The sequence below is a fragment of the Somniosus microcephalus genome, chromosome 3 (genome assembly GCF_052327205.1).
Source record: "Somniosus microcephalus isolate GS21.2 chromosome 3, FLI_Smic_1.0, whole genome shotgun sequence".
NCBI classification, from domain to species: Eukaryota; Metazoa; Chordata; class Chondrichthyes; order Squaliformes; family Somniosidae; genus Somniosus; species Somniosus microcephalus.
In genome coordinates, this window is record NC_140989.1 from 112,215,730 (window position 1) to 112,236,614 (window position 20,885).

General features: G+C 41.4%; 1 protein-coding gene across 4 annotated transcripts in view; it reads left to right on the plus strand.

The window, feature by feature from the left end:
• scaf8 (SR-related CTD-associated factor 8) overlaps positions 1–4,867 on the plus strand; it is a 164,445-nt gene extending 159,578 nt beyond the window's left edge. For all 4 annotated transcript variants that reach the window (XM_085981481.1, XM_085981483.1, XM_085981482.1 and 1 more), the window contains 3 exons: positions 814–882; positions 1,484–1,729; positions 3,120–4,867. In XM_085981481.1, coding sequence (XP_085837607.1) covers positions 814–882; positions 1,484–1,729; positions 3,120–4,138 — 1,334 coding nt within the window. In that variant the 3' untranslated portion in view covers positions 4,139–4,867. The remainder of the gene's footprint in view (positions 1–813; positions 883–1,483; positions 1,730–3,119) is intronic.
• Positions 4,868–20,885: the final 16,018 nt, after the last annotated feature.

Below are 20,885 nucleotides of genomic sequence, written 5' to 3' on the forward strand. Positions count from 1 at the left end.
AATGTTTTGATGGCTGATCATTACAGAAACTATTCAGTCTCATTACATGATTTAAATCGTAGTATTGGTTGGGGGAACTCATTTCACTTTAAATTGATCAAAAACATGAAATTATGCTAAAGAACCATGACAGTCATTCCTGTTAACTATACAATGGAAAGGACTGTAGCCAACTGGTGTCCAGCATTGCAGCTTGACTCTTAGCGCTCATTACATGGCACAAAGCATAAGGCAGGGGGGATGTTCAAACTATTGGAATTGGAGGCCAAATATTAGTCAATATCAGAAGATTACACAAATGCAAGCTTCCCCCCTTTTCCCCACACAGAAAATGCAAGTCTTCCATACAGAAAAATATTGCCATACAAACAAAGAACTTTCAAATGATGGATAGGGGTTTAAAGACTAGTGTTAAAAATGTTCCTTGTGTGCAGAAATATTTATTTTAGTACGTCTTTAATAGATGCTGAGGTAGATAAAGAGTATATAAGTAGTCATTAAGAATGACTGCCTCCCCTCCCAAATTGTGTAGTGCGTAATAATTTGGAAGTGTAACAGATGTTTGGTAATTTGTATGTGCCTGCCTTCACATGAATAATACAAAACTAACACAAAATCCGAAATGGTTCATTATAGTGATTTGGTTGAATTTACACTGAGCACTTTAGTGCACAATATTATTTTTAACTAATTTGTTCATATGAATATTAGTTTAGTAAAATTAATCTAATAGATCTTCTTTTGTTTTAGTTGAAGCAAAATAAATTATAATAATTTGCAAAACTGAAGAGCTCTTTTTAATCCCACATGCAGGTTACCTACCACCACCCCCAGTTGTTCCGCCTCCAGTTGTTGGGCCTTCTATTCCTCCAGTACAGAGCTGTGAGTATAATTAAATTGTTTAATTTAAGGTTGCTTTATATATACAGGAAACTTTGTGATATCCGGCAGCAACGGGACCGGCGTGTTGCCGATCTATCAAAACTGCCGGACATACAAAGTTAATGTTGAAGCATGCGGAGGTTTTCATCTCCGTATCTGACAACAAACACTGTTGCTTAGCAACAGCTTCTAAAGAGTCCGCTGCAGCTGCAAGCGTCTCTAGCTGAAGCTGTTGCTATAGCTACAGACCTTGCAGTGCCTGACTGGGGAAAAAAAAAAGAACGAGAACTAAAAAAACTTATAGAAAACGGCTCCTGATTTTTGCCGTTAGATCGAGTATTCCGGACATACAACCTCCGGATAAACCAAAGTTTCCTGTATTTCCATTTTTCATGGCCTAAGAATATGTAATGTTGATTAAAGATAAATTGAAAGACAAGGTAGATTTGGATTATGATGTACTGCAGTTTTATTTGTTGAAAACAAAATATGCTGCAACTGAATGGTCTGGACTGTAGTTATGAATTAGATTTTTTAATTCAAAATTTTTCTTAGGTTTGTTGTCTAAAATTAGCTAATAGTGCAAACAATTATTTTCCAGCTCTAGTTTGTCCACCTCTTTCCAACACCCAAGACAGTACAAAGGACTCCCCGTTTGGGAACCTGCTTTCACATATAGGCTCTGGCCACAGCAGTCTCCCAGCTCCTAGTATTCCACCAGGGGGTATGTTTAATCCAATTGGCACACAGCCTCTCTCAACCGGTCCAGTTGGATCAAATGACCTAGGAGCATCACGCACAGGCAACCAGACATCTTCATCCGAAACAACATCTACATCTGGGCCAGGTATGTAAATCCAGTTGGAATGTTTATACACTGCTTTAGTAAGAGTAGCCTGTTTCTCGTGTTAATACATTTAATATTTTCAGCATTTTCTTTCCTCATCCACAATGATAATTGTCATTTTAGTGAAGTTTGCATGCTGTGGTGGTGGTTAGTTATACGAAAGGACATGATTCTTGCTTTGCAGGTGCAAATCTCTCTTTCATTTTGAGATGGGGAATTTCTGTATTTCTTAGCTGTAACATTAGTTATCGTTTTCCACTGTAGTTGTCTGCTGTATTCGGATTCCTAGGCATAATGTTTTAGCTTAATTGCAATATTCTAATAGTGTAGAGGAGTTGAAATATTTTATTACAAAATATATAAAACTATTAACCTAACATTTGGTTGAAATAATGAGACATAGATATTAATGTTTCTGACGTTCAGTATTTCAGTAAGCTGACTGACAGCTTGTGGGTAATTAGCAACTGTGCCAATGTGTAGTATTGAGTTGAGCTACATTGGGATCGTTTTATTATGTTTCAAAATTTCTTAACTCACCTATGTCATAGGAGTCTGCAGTTTAATGTTCTCTGTATAACGCATCCAAACTACAATTTTCATGAGAGGATACAGTAGCCTCTTGTAATTGCTTCATTTCATCTCGGGGGTCGGTTAATTAGAACATCACATTAAGGGAGGCATGTTTCAATAGTTAGGGTACAAGCTCAGTGATCGATTTAAATTAATGGTCTCTCAGGAAAGTTTGATTCGCAGTTCAGTGACCCTATCTCACTTGGACAAGGAGTCACGACTGATGCAAGCTATGATCTGGTGGTATCGTGCATTTGTTCATCAATGTACTGTGTCATGGAGTGGAAGAATACGAGCTCGTTCGTCTGCAAGTTAACCAATCTCGTATAATCCTAAAGTAGCAACCAGAGTTTTTCCCCGATGAAGGGAAATTTGAAGACTGTCAGTCTGCACTGCTGCCATGTTGCCCATTGCAAAGTGGGATTGGTAAGTATTTGAGCGCAGGTTGCTTGCCCACTCAGCAAGGGGGTGATGCATGATACGAGGGAATATGAATGGAAACCCTTTTCCCCCAAAGTGTGCAATGGTTGTATTATAATGTATTTTCCAAAAGTGAAAACAAATTTTGTGAAAGAGGGCTATATTTTCTTGCCTTGTTAACATGTATTTCTATAGCTAAGTTGAATTAGTCTTGAAGGATTTCTCAGAGGACTTACAGAATGTTTTATTGTTTTTAAGCGTGGACAACAGAAAATAGTGTGGGGCTGCTAATTTAATACTGTAATAAGGTTTATATATACTTTATTGTGGTTACCGAATATGATTGTATACAACTGGCTATGAGCATGTTGCTTATTGCGATTTCTTACTGTTGCAGGAACTCAAAGTGCAGTATCTAGTGGACCTGTTCTAGGGATGCAGCCCTCAACACCTGCACCAGGACTCCCGAATTTGCCTCCACCAAGCATGGCTGGACCAAGGATACCTGGAGTGCTCCCACTGGATGTACGCCCAGGAATGATGCCACCCTCACCAGGGCAGCGGTTTCCATTGCTGATGCCACCTCAGCCGAACATGCCCCCTTCAATAGCAATTGATGGACCCCTTCAGTCAGGGTCCCGAGCTCCCTTCCCACCAGGAAGTCCTTTCAATAGGCTTGAAGGAGCATTTACAAGATCTGGAGTCCCCAGTGTTGACAGCAGTACTAACACAAGCCAAGGTACAGGAGATGAAAGAAGATCTACTGGAAATGATAATGCTTTTCAGCGAGACAGCATGCAACAAGAAGGTGACCGGGATTATCGCTTCCCACCGGTGGATAATAGAGACAATCTTGGAAGACGGGATCAGTTTGGATTTGGTCCTGACCAAAGATGGGGTTCCAGAGATTTTGATGAACGTGAGCGTCGTGGTGTGCCCTTTGGGGGCCCTAAAAGTTTTCACGATGATCATGAAAGGTTTGGCGGAAGAAATTTCAGGTTTGATGGCAGAAGTGGTCCAATGTGGAACCGAGGTTTTGACCAGGAAGCACATAGGGATTTTGATGACCGCAGCAGGCCTTGGGAACGTCAGAGAGATCGTGATGACCGAGATTTTGGCTTTCGCCGAGATGTAAATGGTAGTCGTTTTGGGAGAGACAGAGAGCAAGATCACTGGGTTCCTCCCCGGCATAGGTTTGACTATTTTCAAGGGACCACTGATCACCAAAAAGCTGACGATAGGCCTCGGGTAAATGGTGATTTCTCAGAAACAGACAGCCAGCCGCCAAACAAGGAGCTTGCAAACAATGACCCAGAAGTGTCTGTGAGCCTTGCATCTCCATCAGATGAAAGCGAGGAGAAGGATGACTTAGAAAATCAACCTGTAACGGAAAACACAGATACTGAGGGGACATAATCGTCATACAATATGACGGTATTTTGTATAGGTGGTCATCTCTGCAGTGGACAAAATGGTTGACTGGAACTTGAGAAAAGTCACTGTTGTCTGCGAGACAGAATTTAATCCGATGTACATCTTTCACTCTAATAACTGAAGTTAATGTGTACAACTGACCTGTACAGACTGTTGTTCTTTAGTTGAACACGGTAGGTAACGACATTTTTTTTTCATGCTTAGAGGCCAGAACTCCCACATTTCTTTTAATTTGAGGAATATTATAATAGCTTGCCAAAAAAAAAAATTTTTAAATTGACCTTCCTATGGAAGAAAGGTAAACTTGTAGCTGTTACGGCTGGGATGGAATACAAGTGGTTACAGTAATACTTGAAAAATAGGGCATAATCTGCATTTTTCCATCCTCTGAAGCTGCTACAGTATTTAAATTTAATGCTTTGATGAAAATGAGTTATTGTTTTATGTTTTATCCTGTTGACAGCAAGCGCCTAGCCCATTCACAGTGAGCAGTGCAGTACTGAGGTGTAGAAAAAAATTGTAATACCTTCTGTTTTGTAAAAAAAAAGACATTTTAAAATCCTCTCACAGTCTGGTCTCTGTTAATCCCCAGAATAAATGTTTGTGATTTGTCCCTCGTACTGCAGTGAGTAATGGCTGAAAAAAAAAATCATTTGAATGTTGGGTGCATTCTGTTTTTAGATGCTAATAAAACGTTTGTTTGATAATGTTGTTGTGATCTTCAGTTTATCTGTTTTTTTGCAAAGGGAAGTTGCCATTAAAAATGCATATGAGATTTGATTTGGCATCAGGAGATACATAAAGAAAATACCTAAGCAGGAATGGGTGCAGGAGTTCAGAACCATGGAGTATTATAGGAGCTAAGATTTGTTCTTTAAAATTTTCTTTTTCCTTTTCATCCCCTTTTTTCCGCCATGCATCTTCTAAGTAAGAGCATGGGACAGGCTGGGCTCCAGACAACTCCCTTGTCTCCATGCCACTCCGTGGTCATCCAGCAGGAGGGGTGAGATGGGTGATGTCAGATTTCCCTTCCCTTGAGATGAGACACTTGTTTCCATAAACCACTCCATCTAGTAGTCCAATTGACAACACATGACAACTGACACAATGAGCTTGAATAAAGCAGGTGTTTGAACTTGGACTTTCGACCTTCTGGTTGGGAGGAAAGTGCTGACCTGCACAGCCATGACCTGTTGAAGTGGGGGAAAAAAATCTCATTATTTTGTCCTTTGAAACATTTAGTTATGGTTAGTAAAGAGTGAAAGGAAAGTGAATTGGCTGCTAGGACGAAAATTTTTCACAGTTGAATGTAAAAAGCAAATTGTATAATGCTTAGTGTGTTCTGGGCAAAGTAATTGCATGCCAGTGCAACGGTACATTTAGTTTTTGTGAAATTTGGTCAAGTCTGTTTCACGTGAGCTTTAGCCATCATAATTTTGTAACCTGTTAGACGGTAGTGGTTGATGTGATGCCCTCAGAATTTGGTTGCTTTTGTTAAAAGACAGATTCTTCTGTCTTAACCAGTTTGATGGATAAATGGCACAGGATTGTACAGGGATTCATGCAGATTAAATGGTCAACCCACTGCTGTGTATTGGTAACGCTACTGACAGAGCCAGATTTTATACCAGTTCCACCCTAAAATGTAATCCTTCGGAGGTATTATGAAGTTATTTATGTATATAGCATTTTGGGAGCCAGACCCTTCTGATTTAACTTATTGCTTTGGATCTGTATGTACAGATCTGTGTTCTGTCAATCAGTTCTATTTGTGAACTTTTCCACAGTTGTACTTTCCAATTAATAGACTAATGTTTGAGGTTTGAATTGTGCAGCTGGTCAATGTATTGACAGTAAGTGCAGTTTTTTGAGGAGCAATTCACACTGTTTTCTTTTCGAGTAAGTAAGCTCTACTGTGACAGTTTAAAGAGAGGGTTTTTTGAGGTGTATCTGAACATGGAGCTGGTTTGCCTAATCTGTATTTCAAAAAGAGGTATTAAAAATTGTTAGCATGTACCCTACCTAGAATTCTAACCCAGACTTGAAAACATGTGGAATTCAGTGCTATAGTTGAAACATTTGTTGAAATGTAATTTGAGGATAGTTAATGTGAAGTTTACTGTGCTTAACAAAAATAAAATAAGACAAAACTGGTAATCAAAGCAGATTCAGGTTTTCACACGTTGGCAGAAATTGGCTTAAAAGAAATAATAAAGAATGAAGAGCTTGGGGTAGCATGTTGGAACACCTGGACTGGAAGGGCACAGGCTCAGGTGCTTTCACGCTAGGAAGAAAGTAAGTTGTCACCTTTTAGCAGCTGAGTGAAGAGCAATGGTGCCCCGCGGGGCCTGGAAGCAGGGCATCCTCTCGGTGAGAGACCAGCAAATAATTCACTTGCTATCCTTATAATAACAGAGCAAAAGCCCAAGATTTAATTAGTGCCTTAAACTCACCGACTGATGCTGTTCATTTAGTTACAGCGTAAAGATTTTCAAAACTATATATTTACTCATTACAGGCATTAGAAGCATGATGTAGATGAAAGGATGATAGAAATAATTGTGAAACAAGGATTCATTTTGTTTTTAAACTACAAATGCTACAAAATGAAGTAACAGCAGAAAAAGCTAAAAATACACAGCAGGTTCATCAGCATATGAAAATAAATTGTGATTTTACTACTGTTTTCTAGCATTTGCAATTTTTCCTTTTTTTAAAAAAAACGTACATCACCATCATCTCTATTATCCTTTCCAGCACTTTCTGATTTTGATGTAGGACTTCAAGGTTATGGAACTATACAACTGGCACTGGTATTGAATGTTGGCTGAATATTTTGAATAGGATCAAGACTCAGATCAATTTTTGGGCATCCAGAGAATCAAGGGAAAGCTTCTATAGGTATGTAAAAAGGAAAAGATTAGCGAAAGTAAATGTGGGTCCCTTACAGGCTGAGACAGGAGTAATTATAATAGGGACTGATGAAATGGCAGAGAAATTAAACAAATACTTTGTGTCTGTCTTCACGGAAGAAAACGCAAAAAAACACCAACAGTCTACTGAGAAGGAAATGAGAGAAATTAGAATTAGTAAAAAAAATAGTACTGGAGAAATTAATGAGACTAAAAGCCGCTAAATCCCTGATGGTCTACACCCGAGGGTTTTGAAAGAGGTGGCTATAGAGATAGTGGATGCATTGATTGTCATTTTCCAAAATTCCATAGATTCTAGAACGGTTCCCGTGGATTGGAAGGGAGCAAATGTAACCCCACTATTTAAGAAAGGAGGGCGAGAGAAAACGGGAAACTACAGACCAGTTAGCCTGACATCAGTAGTAGGGAAAATGCTAGAATCTATTATTAAGGATGTGGTAACAGGGCACTTAGAAAATAATAATAGGATTGGGCAGAGTCAACACGGATTTATGAAAGGGAAATCGTGTTTGACAAATCTGGTAGAGTTTTTTAAGGTTGTAACTACAGGAAACTTTGGTTTATCCGGAGGTTGTATGTCTGGAAACCTCGATCTACCGGCAGAAATCAGGAGCCGTTTTGTTAGGTTTTTTTTCTTCTCATGGCTTTGTTTTCAACAGTCGAGCTCTGGAAAGTCTCTCTGAAGCTGTTGCTAAGCTACAGAGACGCTTCCAAGGTACGGGCCAACTGTTAACAAACACTGTTGCTAAGCAACAGTGTTTGTTGTCAGATACGGAGATGAAAACCTCCGTATGCTTCAACATTAACTTTGTATGTCTGGCAGTTTTGATAGATCGGCAACAGCTCGGTCCCGTTGGTGCCGGATATAACAAAGTTTCCTGTAATAGGATGGATAAGGGGGAACCAGTGGATCTATATCAAATGATTTGGATGAGGGGACCAAATGTAATATATCCAAGTTTGCTGCTGATACAAAGCTGAGTGGGAATGGAAGTTGTGAGGAGGATGCAGAGGCTTCAAGGGGATATAGACAAGCTAAGTGAGTGGGCAAGAACATGGCAAATGGAATATAATGTGGAGAAATGTGAAGTTATCCACTTTGGTAGGAAAAATAGAAAAGCAGAGTATTTTTTAAATAGTGAGAGATTGGGAAATGTTGGGTGTCCTTGTACACGAATCACTGAAAGTTAACATGCAAGCACAGCAAGCAATTGGGAAAACAAATGGTATGTTGGCCTTTATTACAAGAGGATTTGAGTACAAGAGTAAAGACTTCTTACTACAATTATATAGGGCCCTGATGAGACCACACCTGGAGTATTGTGTACAGTTTTGGTCTCCTTACCTAAGGAAGGATATACAAGAAACTTTGTGCTATCCGGCACCGACGGGACCGAGCTGTTGCTGTCCTATCAAAACTGCCGGACAAACCAGCGCTAATGTTGAAACATAGAGATTTTGAGCTTCGTATCTGGCAACAAACCCTGTTGCTTAGCAACAGCTTCTAAACAGTCGGCCGTACCTTGCAAGCGTCTCTGTAGCTTAGCAACAGCTTCAGCAAGACCTTGCAGAGCTTGACTGTTGAGAAAAAAGCAACGAAAAGAAAAAAAACTAACGAAACGGCTCCTGATTTTTGCCGGTGGCTCGAGCTTGCCGGACATTTAGCCTCCGGATAACACAAAGTTTCCTGTACTTGCCATAGAGGGAGTGCAACGAAGGTTCACCAGACTGGTTCCTGGGATGGGGGGATTGTCCTATGAGGAGAGATTGAGTAGACTAGGTCTATATTCTCTGGAGTTTAGAAGAATGAGAGTGATCTCATTGAAACAGACAAAGTTCTTACAGGGCTTGACAGGGTAGATGCTGGGAGGATGTTTCTCCTGACTGGGGAGTCTAGAACCAGGGGTCACAGTCTCAGAATAAGGGGTCGGCCATTTAGGACTGAGATGAGAAATTTCTTCACTCAGAAGGTCGTGGTTCTTTGGAATTCTCTACCCTAGAGGGCTGTGGAGGCTCAGTCATTGGGTATATTCAAGACAGATCAATAGATTTTTGGATATTATGGGAATCGGGTATGGGGAGAGTGCAGGAAAGTGGAGATGAGGTAGAAGATCAGCCATGATTTTATTGAATGGCGGAGCAGGCTCGAGGGGCCGTACGGCCTACTCCTGCTCCTATTTCTTATGTTCTTGGTACCAGAAAATGGACCACACAGTATTGAGCATGCACACTCGTAAGTCACAAGATTTACCAGAAATGCCCACGGTGTGAAGTCAGACTATGTACCCCACAGTGCTGCCACCCCTTGTGACTTCTTGCAAGGTGTGCCATGAGCAAGATATCAGTTTTGTAAATCATTGCTTGCCTTTGTGTATTGTAAATATGCCACACTTATAATGTAGCTTTGAATATTCAGTGCTATTTGTAATTCGGGTTTTAGACTTTTTGGGAGAATCTTAATACAAACCTCTTTTTATGACCGATATTTTCCAGGGTCCCAACACTAGAGGAGCCAAGACCTTCATAGGATTAATCTCTGACAATCCCTACTACCTGTACTTTGCTGGGCATACTAATTTATAATAGAGGTGTGATGCAAGTCCTATCACACACTAGTTTCTCATAAGCACATGAATCACCATCCAAGATAAATAGTTGATATGGGACGTACCATCCATCTGTTTTCTCCATCCCACAACTGATCCTAGCCCTATTGTATCTGTGCACAGCTACGTTTAGAAGTTCCTGTTCTTTTGTAGTTGAATCTCAAGTGTAAGTTTGTACAGTCAGCAATATTATCCATAATTTTGTCTAAAATGATATGGTCTTTATACTCATTAAACAAGAACAGACTGATGATATAGAGAAAAACACTAAATTAAAATAACGTTGAGCTAGATTTCCTCAGGAACCAAGTTAATCAACTAATCAATTTTTTAGTTCTCTCAAATTAATTCAAAATTGCATTGCTTGAGAACAGCAGTGAACTCTCAGAATTCCAGTCGTATTTCTAGATAAGGATGTGAGCTACTGCTATCGGGCTGTTTTACCTTCCTCCCTGGGAATAATAGATGGGATGGGAAGGAGCCACATAAATGATACCTGTGGATCGATTTTGGAGAATATTTTTCTGCTTTAAAATTGGTACTGTTCTGCTGGAGGCATTTAAACAAGTGAAAATACACGTGCAGTTAGTCTCTGACTGTACGAAGTCTGTGATATTTGTAAACCCTTTTGATAATTAACTGTCTTTCCTCACTCCATAGAGAAGTGAGGGGTGTGGGACTGTGGGACCTACTCTTTTCCAAAAAGTACTGCTAGTATTTAAACGGGTTGTTTTGTGTTTAACAGTGCTGTGTTAATAGTATATTAAATACGTTTAGTAAAATTGGCATTTTATGTAGAACTAAACCTGCTTGCAATAATGGTCTTCAATTTTTTTAAACTTTTTTTGAGACCTGTTATTACTGGGGAATGGAATATTTCCTTTGAGCCCCCAGTATTGGCTTCAAGCATTCTTAAATTAACTTCAGGAGCATTAGGTGCTCCTCATTGCATAAGTGTGACACTTCTGTTTCACACTCAGTCTAGTAGTCTACGTGAGATTGTGCTTCTTGCTAACTGCTCAAACCCATTTATATATCAGAAGGCAGAGCATACTTACATTTGATCAGTCTAGGTTGAATTTGAACCCAGTCACAGTGGTGAAAGGCCAGTATCTGCTCAACTCACTCGTCCATTATATGTTCGGTTTTTAACCCTGACCAGTGGAAATGTAGGACAGTGCAGGTTTGATTTGTATGAGTTGTCACACAAAGCCTCAAAAGGCTTTATTTACAGCACTGAATTTGCAACAATTTTTTTAAATTCCCAACTTCAAGATCTTATTTATTTCCTGATTTATTGATGAAAGTCCGTGTAAATTAGATGCAATTACTCCTATCCTAGAAATGGAATGAGAAGGCTTTTCAACAGCTATGATTTTTAATACAAAATTTTATTTCAGGAAACTAATTATAACAAGCAGATTACAAGCTAGAACTGGAAAAGTGGCCAGCATTTTGTAATTAACAGTCAATATATAATTTTCTTTTTACAAAATTAGAGAAATCATAATGGTTTGTTTTTACATAGATATAGTATGTTCTCAACACAGCATTGGCAACATAGTTGTTCATGTCTGCATAATAATTTCACAGCTTTAGGTCCAGGGCAGATAAGAGCTTTTCTGGGGGGTTTCTGTGTGGGCCAGTCTCTTGCTATACAGCTGTGGACCAAATGGTGGCGTGGTTACATATCAATCCCTACCTCCATCTGCAGGGGTGTGTTGTGAAGTTCGTAAGAGGGGACTCCAGGATGGCATTCAGAATATTTGATACTTTCGCAGTTCCAGGCAGAAGCCATACATCACATGCTCTGACTTGTATATATTTCACAAGTGCTTAATCCATTTTTGTAGTGTGAGCAGTAGGGTTTCCACCATAGTTGAGGGGGATGCATCTCGTCGCTAGCAGTGAGAGTTGTGCTGGACTGTGCATTTCAGACAGACCTCATATTACTCGAGATGGGCTTAAGAGACAGGGAACCGGGTCTGCTGGAATGTCACTGCTGATCAAGTTCCACTACAGATCAAGTTCCAAAATGGTTGGATTCGGGGGCAGAAACCAGAAGGTTTGTGTAAGCGTGCTACTCTGGCCATGTCTTCCCCAGCATTCATCCAACAGGGAGGGGCAGAATCTATGAAGCTTATGTGGTACATTCAATGTTTGAGTTGACCCTCTGTCCAGATAAGAAGGGGAAGATGATTCATCCAATATAATGTCGAAAGTGTAGTGGTTACTGGTATTGAAAAATGTAAAGTTTAAAAAAAGTGCTTCACTCCCTTTTATGTACTTTGACCAATTACACAGGCGGCATAATAAATTAGTATTATGCTGCCAACCAACTGTAGGATTGATCCGGACATTTTGGAAGGGACCGGGATTATTTTCCTTGCATACATATTTGTAGGTGCAGGAGTAACAGACCAATGCAAATACAGTCAAAGGAAGCAGCTTTTAACACTTCCACAGGCTAATGGTGAGGATTTCTACAATTACAGCTGCTGCAAATTTGATAGGACCGATCAATTTTTGACACGAGGGATAAAGGGGCTGGCTGGAGAAACTGAGATTCAACCCGGGTTTACTGTACAATGAACTCCATGAAGTACAGTACTGAATGGAAGGGGCTGAGAGTGAGGAATGATGTTTTGAGAGCAAGTAGTGAACACACTAAAGTTGTTAATGGGAAAACTGGTGTGATAATACAAGCCTAGATGAGGGAAGGAAGAAAATCTGGTTCAAAGAACAGAAATGTTCGAATAAAAATGATGTCCGATCACTAAAACAGACAGTTAAAATGAAACATAGAAGATAGGAGCAGGAGTAGGCCATTCAGCCCCTCGAGCCTGCTCCGCCATTCAATGCGATCATGGCTGATCATCCAAATTCCGTACCCGGTCCCTGCTTTCTCCCCATACCCCTTGATCCCTTTAGCCTTAAGAAATATATCCAACTCCTTCCTGAATATATTTAATGAATTGGCCTCTACTGCCTTCTGTGGTAGAGAATTCCACAGGTTCACCACTCTCTGGGTGAAGAAATTCCTCATTTCTGTCCTAAATGGCCTACCCCTTATCCTTAGACTGTGACCCCTGGTTCTGGACTCCCCGACCATCGGGAACATCCTCCCTGCATCTAGTCTGTCCAGTCCTGCCAGAATTTTATAAGTTTCAATGAGATCCCCTCTCATTCTTCTAAACTCCAGCGAGTACAAGCCCAATCGACCCAATCTCTCCTCATACATCATTCCTGCCATCCCAGGTATCAGTCTGGTGAATCTTCGCTGCACTCTCTCCATGGCAAGAACATCCTTCCTCAGATAAGGTGACCAGAACTGCACACAATACTCAAGATGTGGTCTCACCAAGACCCTGTACAACTGCAGCAAGACATCCTTGCTCCTGTACTTGAATCCACTCGCTACGAAGGCCAACATACCATTTGCCGCCTTACCCGCCTGCTGCACCTGCATGCTTACCTTCAACAACTGGTGCACAAGGACACCCAGGACTCGTTGCACTTCCCCTTCTCCCAATCTATTGCCATTTAGATAATCTGCCTTCCTGTTTTTGCCACCAAAGTGGACAACCTCACATTTATCAACGTTATATTGCATCTGCCATGTTTCTGCCCATACACCCAACATGTCCAAATCATCCTGGAGTTTCTTGACATCCTCCTCACAGCACACACGCCCACCCAGCTTTGTGTCGTCTGCAAATTTGGAGATATTACATCTAGTTCCCTTGTCTAGATCATTAATATATATTGTGAATAGCTGGGGTCCAAGGACCGACACTCTTGCTGTCACTATACCCCTCCCTAGATCCCTCTCTTACTACCTCGTTCCTTGCTTCTTCTGTGTGGCTGTCTTTGTTCCCTCCCCCATCTACTGTTTCTTCACTCTTGCTTCCATTTTCTTTTTATGTCTACTGTTTTTTACCTTTCACATTGTAAAATGCTGAGACATCACTCTACATGTGAAGCACTAGACATGTATCTGATTTAAATTTACTTTCACATCCTTGTTCACCTGTCCTATTGGCCTAGCTTACCTAGAAGGAATGGCTTGCTTACAACTACATTCTCAAGGCCAGATAAGTTAACTACCCCTGTGTAGTGCTATTCTTTGGAGGCTGAAAAGTTGCCAGGGTGAGTGAGAGGCAAGAAAACACAGCGGCAGCTCCCCGAACTGCCTGTTGTGGGGTCACAGTAGCAATTGAGCTTTCGGTGTTGGTCTTTTCAATCCATTCCACTGGATCCCATTGGTGTCATCACCATCACATGGATTCAAATAATCTCAGAATGAATGAGTTGCAACCTTATCAAGAGGGTATCAATTCATACTTGCATACATAATAGTTTAATTCCCCTCCAAATCAAACAAGACGACTAACAGCAGTGGTGCATGAAGGTTTCTGCTTTGTGCAGTCAAAGCAAAAACTACCAAATTCAAAATTGTGCCTATGACTCTGATCTGTTCTGACCACTATTTCAGTTCCCACTGCCTCCACAGTTATCTCTAAACTGGTAGCTTGAGTTTTTGTATTGTATAAATGCTATTGTATGTTCATTGCTTCAACTGGGGGGCTTGTGTTACAACCTTTTTGCTGTCTGCAAAGACCTACTTCTCACCCCCAGTAATAAAATTGTGCTGGTATATTTTCACTAGACTTGACATGACCTTGCTTCACTACCTTGGGTTTCCTTTTTATCAAAAGAGATTGTTGGAACGACTCTACACACACCAATTGATGCTTGCATTGGACTTTTCTCAGTGATGTCCTCTCCAGCCAATGGGTGCTTTTGAAAATAAACAGTGGTTTATCCATGCATCTTGCTGGGTAGCCATAAATATTCCCTGCAGGAGCGCTAACGCAATATAAAAGTACTTTCATTGGATTTTCTTAGTAAATTGATGCTTAACATTCCTTCAGTCAGACTGTTGATTTTAAAAGTGAGCTGCTGGTGATTACTCAGACCTAGAACTACTGAATGCCCACTGAACTCTCACCCAATTTGTTGAATGACTTCCTTCATAAGATTTAAAATCCTCAGCAGGAACTGTCTAATATGACACCATGTATCTTTCAGCACAGGGTATAATTGGATTTCCAGTAAACTTAAGTGTTGCCCTGTCCTCGACATCATCTGTGCGTTAGAACATCGGGACAGGAGTAGGCCATTCATCCCCTTGAACTGGTTCTGCCATTCAATTAGATCATGGCTGATCTGAACCTCGACTCCATTTACCCGCCTTTGTTCCATAGCCCTTGATACCCTTACTGAACAAAAATTTCTAGCGATCTAATTCTAAACAATTTCAATTGCCCCAGCATCCACAGCCTTTTGAGGCAGAGATCTCCAGATTTACACTACCCTTTCTGTGGAAAAAGTGCTTCCTGACTTCATTCCTAAATGGTCTAGCACCAATTTTAAACTTATGCCCCCAATGTTCTGAACTCCCCCATCAGAGGAAATAGTTTCTGTTACCCTATCGCATCCCTTTGTATTTTAAAAACCTCAATTAGATCACCTCTCGACCTTCTAAACTCGAGGAATTACAAACTAAGTTTATGCAACTTGTCGTCATAATTTAACCTTTAAACCCTGGTATCATTTTGGTGAACCTGTGCTGTACACCCTCCAAGGCCAAAATATCTCTGCTGAGGTTCGTTGCCCAAAACTGAATGCAGTACTCCAGATAGGGTCTGACCAAGGCTCTGTACAATTGAAGCACAAGTCCTCACTTGTATTTCAACTCCCATGAGATAAAGGCCTACATTTCATTAGCCTTTTTGATTACTTTTTGTACCTGTTTACTAACTTTTAATGATTTGTGTACCTGGACACCCAAACAACATTGCTCTTCCATAGTTCCTAGTCTCTGGGCATTAAGAGAATATTCTGATTTGTCTTTCTCCCATCCAAAGTGGATGCCCTCACATTTCAACAACAACAACTTGCGTTCATATAGTGCCTTTAACATAGTAAAACATCCCAAGGCACTTCACAGGAGATCAGACAAAAATTGGCACCAATACAAAGGAGACATTAGGACAGGTGACCTAAAGCTTGGTCAAAAAGGCAGGTTTAAGGAGGAGAACGAGGTGGAGGCGAAGAGGTTTAGGGAGGGAATCTGAGCTTGGGGCCTAGACAGCTGAAGGTACGAGAGGCAGAGTTCTGGGAGGATTGTAGGTTGCTGGAGGTTACGAAGATAGACAGAGGCAAGGCCATGGATGGATTTGAACATGAGGATGAAAATTTTGAAATGGAGGTGTTTGGGGACCCGATGAAGGTCAGCAAGCACGGGTGATGGAAAAACAGGACTTGGTGTGATTTAGGATACGGGCAGCAGAGTTAGGAGGCTGTCCGGGAGAGCATTGGAATTGTCGTCTGGAGATAACAAAAGCATGAATGAGGCTTTCAGCGGCAGATGATCTGAGGCAGGGGCAGAGACGGGCAATGTTAGAGGTGGAAGTAGGCAGTCTTTGTGATGGAGAGGATGTGGGGTTGGAAGTTGCGAGCAGTCTAGTTCAGCCTGATTGTTGGGGGGGACTCGAGATGTGGGGCGGGAAGAGAAGCTATTGCAAGAGATTCTTTGGCTATGACTTGATAGATGAGTGTGTAACCAGGCAAGGACAACTGCACAACAGAGGAAAGGCGTTGGAGGATGGAGCAGTCAACTGTGTCAAAGGCTGCAGATAGGTTGAGAAGAATGAGGAGGCATAGTGCACCATGGTTACAGTCACATAGGCTGTCAGTTGTAACTTTTCCACATTGAACTCCATATGCCATAGTTTTGCCCACATACTTTGTCTATGTCCTTTTGTAACTTCCTACTCCCATCCACACAACTTGCTGTGCTGCCTAACAGTGTCATTTTAAAAACTCCCCGCTCAAGACCACACCTGCAGTTGACTTCTGTAAACACTTAACTTTTCACCTCAGTACTTGCTTTATTTGGTTGCACTATGTAGATGGTACTTTTTATCCCCTTGTATATTTTGAAAATAATATTCTTACAAGTTACTTGTGCAGTTTATTTTCCTTCAGTGTCATTTCCCCATGTACTCCAATGTTAGCTGTACCGCCCCGACCACTCATTGCTGCATTGTCTGTAGGTATATTTTTTAAATTGCATTCCATCAGAGGATCATGGGGAAGGAAGGCCATCAGATTTCTGTATTTGTTGAGGGGGGGGGGTCCGGTCTCCAAGAGTGTGTCAATATTTATCGGCACTTCCCTTCCCCCACCAGTGCACAGAGAAAAATTGGAAACTGCTGCTGTACACTTAATCTTCCCTGCAGCAAAATGTCAATATACATCAGAAATGGGGTGTGGGGGGGAAATGTGTTATACCACACCTCAGGCAATCTAGTGTCAGCTGAAACTTCTGTTTTTTTTAATTCACTGGGCTTACACCAACATGCTATACAGTCTTAAATGGCAGTATGAAAAGTACTGAAGGACCTGAAGTACTTGCAGTACTGATTTCCTGCCACTGCATGGTGCCAACGAGCTTTCTGCAGTTTAGATAGTGCATCATCTCCCCCAGGTGGCGCAAGATTTGTACTGCAACTGATTAAATAAACCGCGGATAACGCAGTTAAAAAAAAAACCTGATGTTTCCAGGGAGGATTCACCATACATTTGACTAGGTTTTGAGCATTAGGATTGAGATAACGGTTTGCAGATCAGCTTTTTATGACCACCTTGCTGCACTAAATTCAATTAGTAGGAATGCAAGGCCACAAAAGCAAGAACGACTGCAGCCATTTTGCTTTCCTCTACTAAGCTGACTAAAGGTTATAGAATTCACAAAATGTGGCTGATAAAGCCATGCTTTAGATTGAATCTGTTCTTTCAAATATATATATTCTGCCCACTTTCCCTACTCCATGCCCCCTTCCAAAAAAAAAACTTGTGGGTTTCCAAATTCTGGGCCAATATAAATCGAAATAACCATCATCATTTATATCTTTGGGAAGCCTGTTCTGTTGCTGTCAACCACAAAGGAAATGAAAGTGTACACTCAGCATTCCATGCACACTTGCAATTATCCATTTAGGTGCACAGTTAACATCTGTTATTCAATGTCTGCTATCCCAGGACCACCATTTATTTTTACTATTTAAAAGAATTATGCATCAGATGAGTAACCCACAGCCTTGGAAAATGTCACTCTTAAAACTGGCTCTATAATAAATATGAACTGGCAGTAGATTGTCTACCAATTCTTACCCCCACCCCCCCATACTGAGCATATTTCTCTCCCATTGCCCCTTCTACCATCTGCTATTTCTACTCTGCCCACGCCCATTAAAACAAACAGATACGTATGTACATGCATAATAATGTAATTTATACAATCTGTAGAGGTACCTGTCACTAAGCAAAGACAGCTCCACTCGTTTTCTTTGGGCGGGTTTGAATACTGAACCCAAATAATAGCACTGGATCGCATCAGAAACTGTGCATTAGCTGTTAAAGACTTAGTCTAATCATTTTACAAATTAGTACCGGTCCACTTCAAACGGTCAAGGTTAACGTGCTGCCGAATTCTCTTGTTTGTAACAAAGGACTAGTTAGAAGAAAATCAAGTTCTAACTTTAGTTTACTAGAGCACCAATATGTTCTAGTCCTTCTAATGGGATGTACAGAATTGTTGCAAATCAGAATCATACCTTGCAGCCAACGTCCCAGACACCTCTGTCACCATCCCTGGGTTTGTCCTGTCCCACGGTACACTCGGGAGGGAGTGGCCCTGGGAATCTTCAACATTGACTCCAGACCCCATAAAGTCTCATGGCATCAGGTCAAAATGAGCGAGGAAACCTCCTGCTGATTACCACCTACCGCCCTCCTGCAGTTGATCAACTACAACTCCCCTATGTTGAACACCACTTGGAAGAGGCACTGAGGGTAACAAGGTCACAGAACATACTCTGGGTAGAGAACTTCAATATCCATCACCAAGAGTGGCTTGGTAGCACCACTACTGACTGAGCTGGCCAACTCCTGAAGGAGACAGCTTGGTCCTGTGGCAGGTGCTAAGAATACCAACACGAGGAAAATAACCTACTTGAGCTCGTTCTCACCAATCCAGCTGTCGCAGATGCATCTGTCCATGACGGTATTGGTAGGAGTGACCGCCTCTCAGTCCTTGTGGAGACGAAGTCCTATCTTCACACTGAGGGCACTCTCCATCATGTTGTGTGGCACTACCACCATGCTAAATGGGATTGTTTCAGAACCAATCTAGCAGCTCAAAACTGGGCAACCATAAGGCACTCTGACCATCAGCAGCAGCAGAATTGTATTCCACCACAACCTGTAACCTCATGACCCAGCAGCACCAGGAGTACCTAAAATTGAGGTGCCAACCTGATGAAGCCACAACACAGGACTACATACATGCTAAACAGTGGAAACCGCATGCTGTAGACAGAACTAAGCGATCCCACAACCAACGGATCACATCAAAGCTCTGCAGTCCTGCCACATCCAGACGTGAATAGTGGTGGACAATTAAACAACTAACTGGAGGAGGAGGGTCCGTGAACATCCCCAATGATGGCGGAGCCCAGCATGTGAGTGCAAAAGACAAGGCTGAAGCGGTCGCAACCATCTTCAGCCAGAAGTGCCGAGTAGATGATCCATCTCGGCCTCCTCCTGAGATCCCCACTATCACAGAAGCTAGTCTTCAGCCAATTCGATTCACTCCACGTGATATCAAGAAATGGCTGAACGCACTGGATACAGCAAAGGCTATGGGCCCCAACCACATCCCGGCTGTCATGCTGAAGAATTATGCTCCAGAACTAGCTGCACCTTTAGCTAAGTTGTTCCAGTACAGCTACAACACTGGCATCTACCAGACAAAGTGGAAAATTGCCCAGGTATGTCTGTCCACAAAAAGCAGGACAAATCCAATCCGACCAATTACTGCCCCATCAGTCTACTCTCAATCATCAGCAAAGTGATGGAAGGTGTTGTCGACAGTGCCATCAAGCGGCACGTACCAATAACCTGCTCACCGATGCTTAGTTTGGGTTCCGCCAGGACCACTTGGCTCCAGACCTCATTGCAACCTTGGTCCAAACATGGACAAAAGAGCTGAATTCCAGAGGTGAGGTGCGAGTGACTGCCCTTGACATCAAAGCAGCATTTGACCGAGTATAGCATCAAGGAGCCCTAGTAAAATTGAAGTCAATAGAAATCGGGGGAGGAAAACTCTTGTACGAAAGACTGGTATTTAGAGATCATATAGTAGATGGGAATCATATGTATAAATTCAAGTGTAGCCATTGACCAACTCATTTTACCCATGATTCCCTGTGGGTATGGAAATGTTAAAGACTGTTCGAATATAGCCGCGAAGACAGTCAAAAGCAGTTTTGACTAAGCTCTGATAACAAATAGCCACCGGCTGCGAGTGAAGGGCAAATTGTTAAATAACATATAATGCTAAGTAGGAATTAGAATTTGCTTAACAAAACTAATTGTAAAGATATTTAAAAGATAATTATAAGGAACGGAACATAAAATGAAAGAGATCACAAGAGTTAAGGTATCCATCTGGTAGATTAAAGTGAGATAGTCTGGACACTGTCAAGACTAGTGAAACAGCGCTGACATGGGCTGGGCCCTTGGTATAGAAAGGCCTTGTAGTGCTTGTACCAGGAAAGCTAGAAATGACAGAGATAAGCTTAATTCCAGTGAGGTGAAGAACATATAAACAAGATAACGATGAATCGGGGTAGAGTTGTTGGAAAATTACTGAGCCATCAGGAGTCAAGATGCTACCCTTAATTTGAGTGACAAATGTATTTTGACCATTAACAAAATCACCTTTTTAAATTGATTCTAAAGACCATATATGGACACTGGCCAAACGAACTTTTGATAAGAAATGGGTTAAAACATCGATACTCAAAGAACAACTTCACACAGATAGATCAGACCAAAGGAACAGACTGAAGACGGTCACCTGTGTCTGAGGGGTTCCAGAGACCAAGGGCTGTGAGCTACTCGTTAAACTAGCGCCTGTTAAGTATATTACACTATAAGCTTAATAAATCTTGATCTATTGCTCAAACATACTGGCTGCTGCCAATTGGTGTCTTGTCCAAGAACTCTGAGATCATTCAGATCTTGTACTCTCCACTGGCTGGAGTCATACCTCGCACA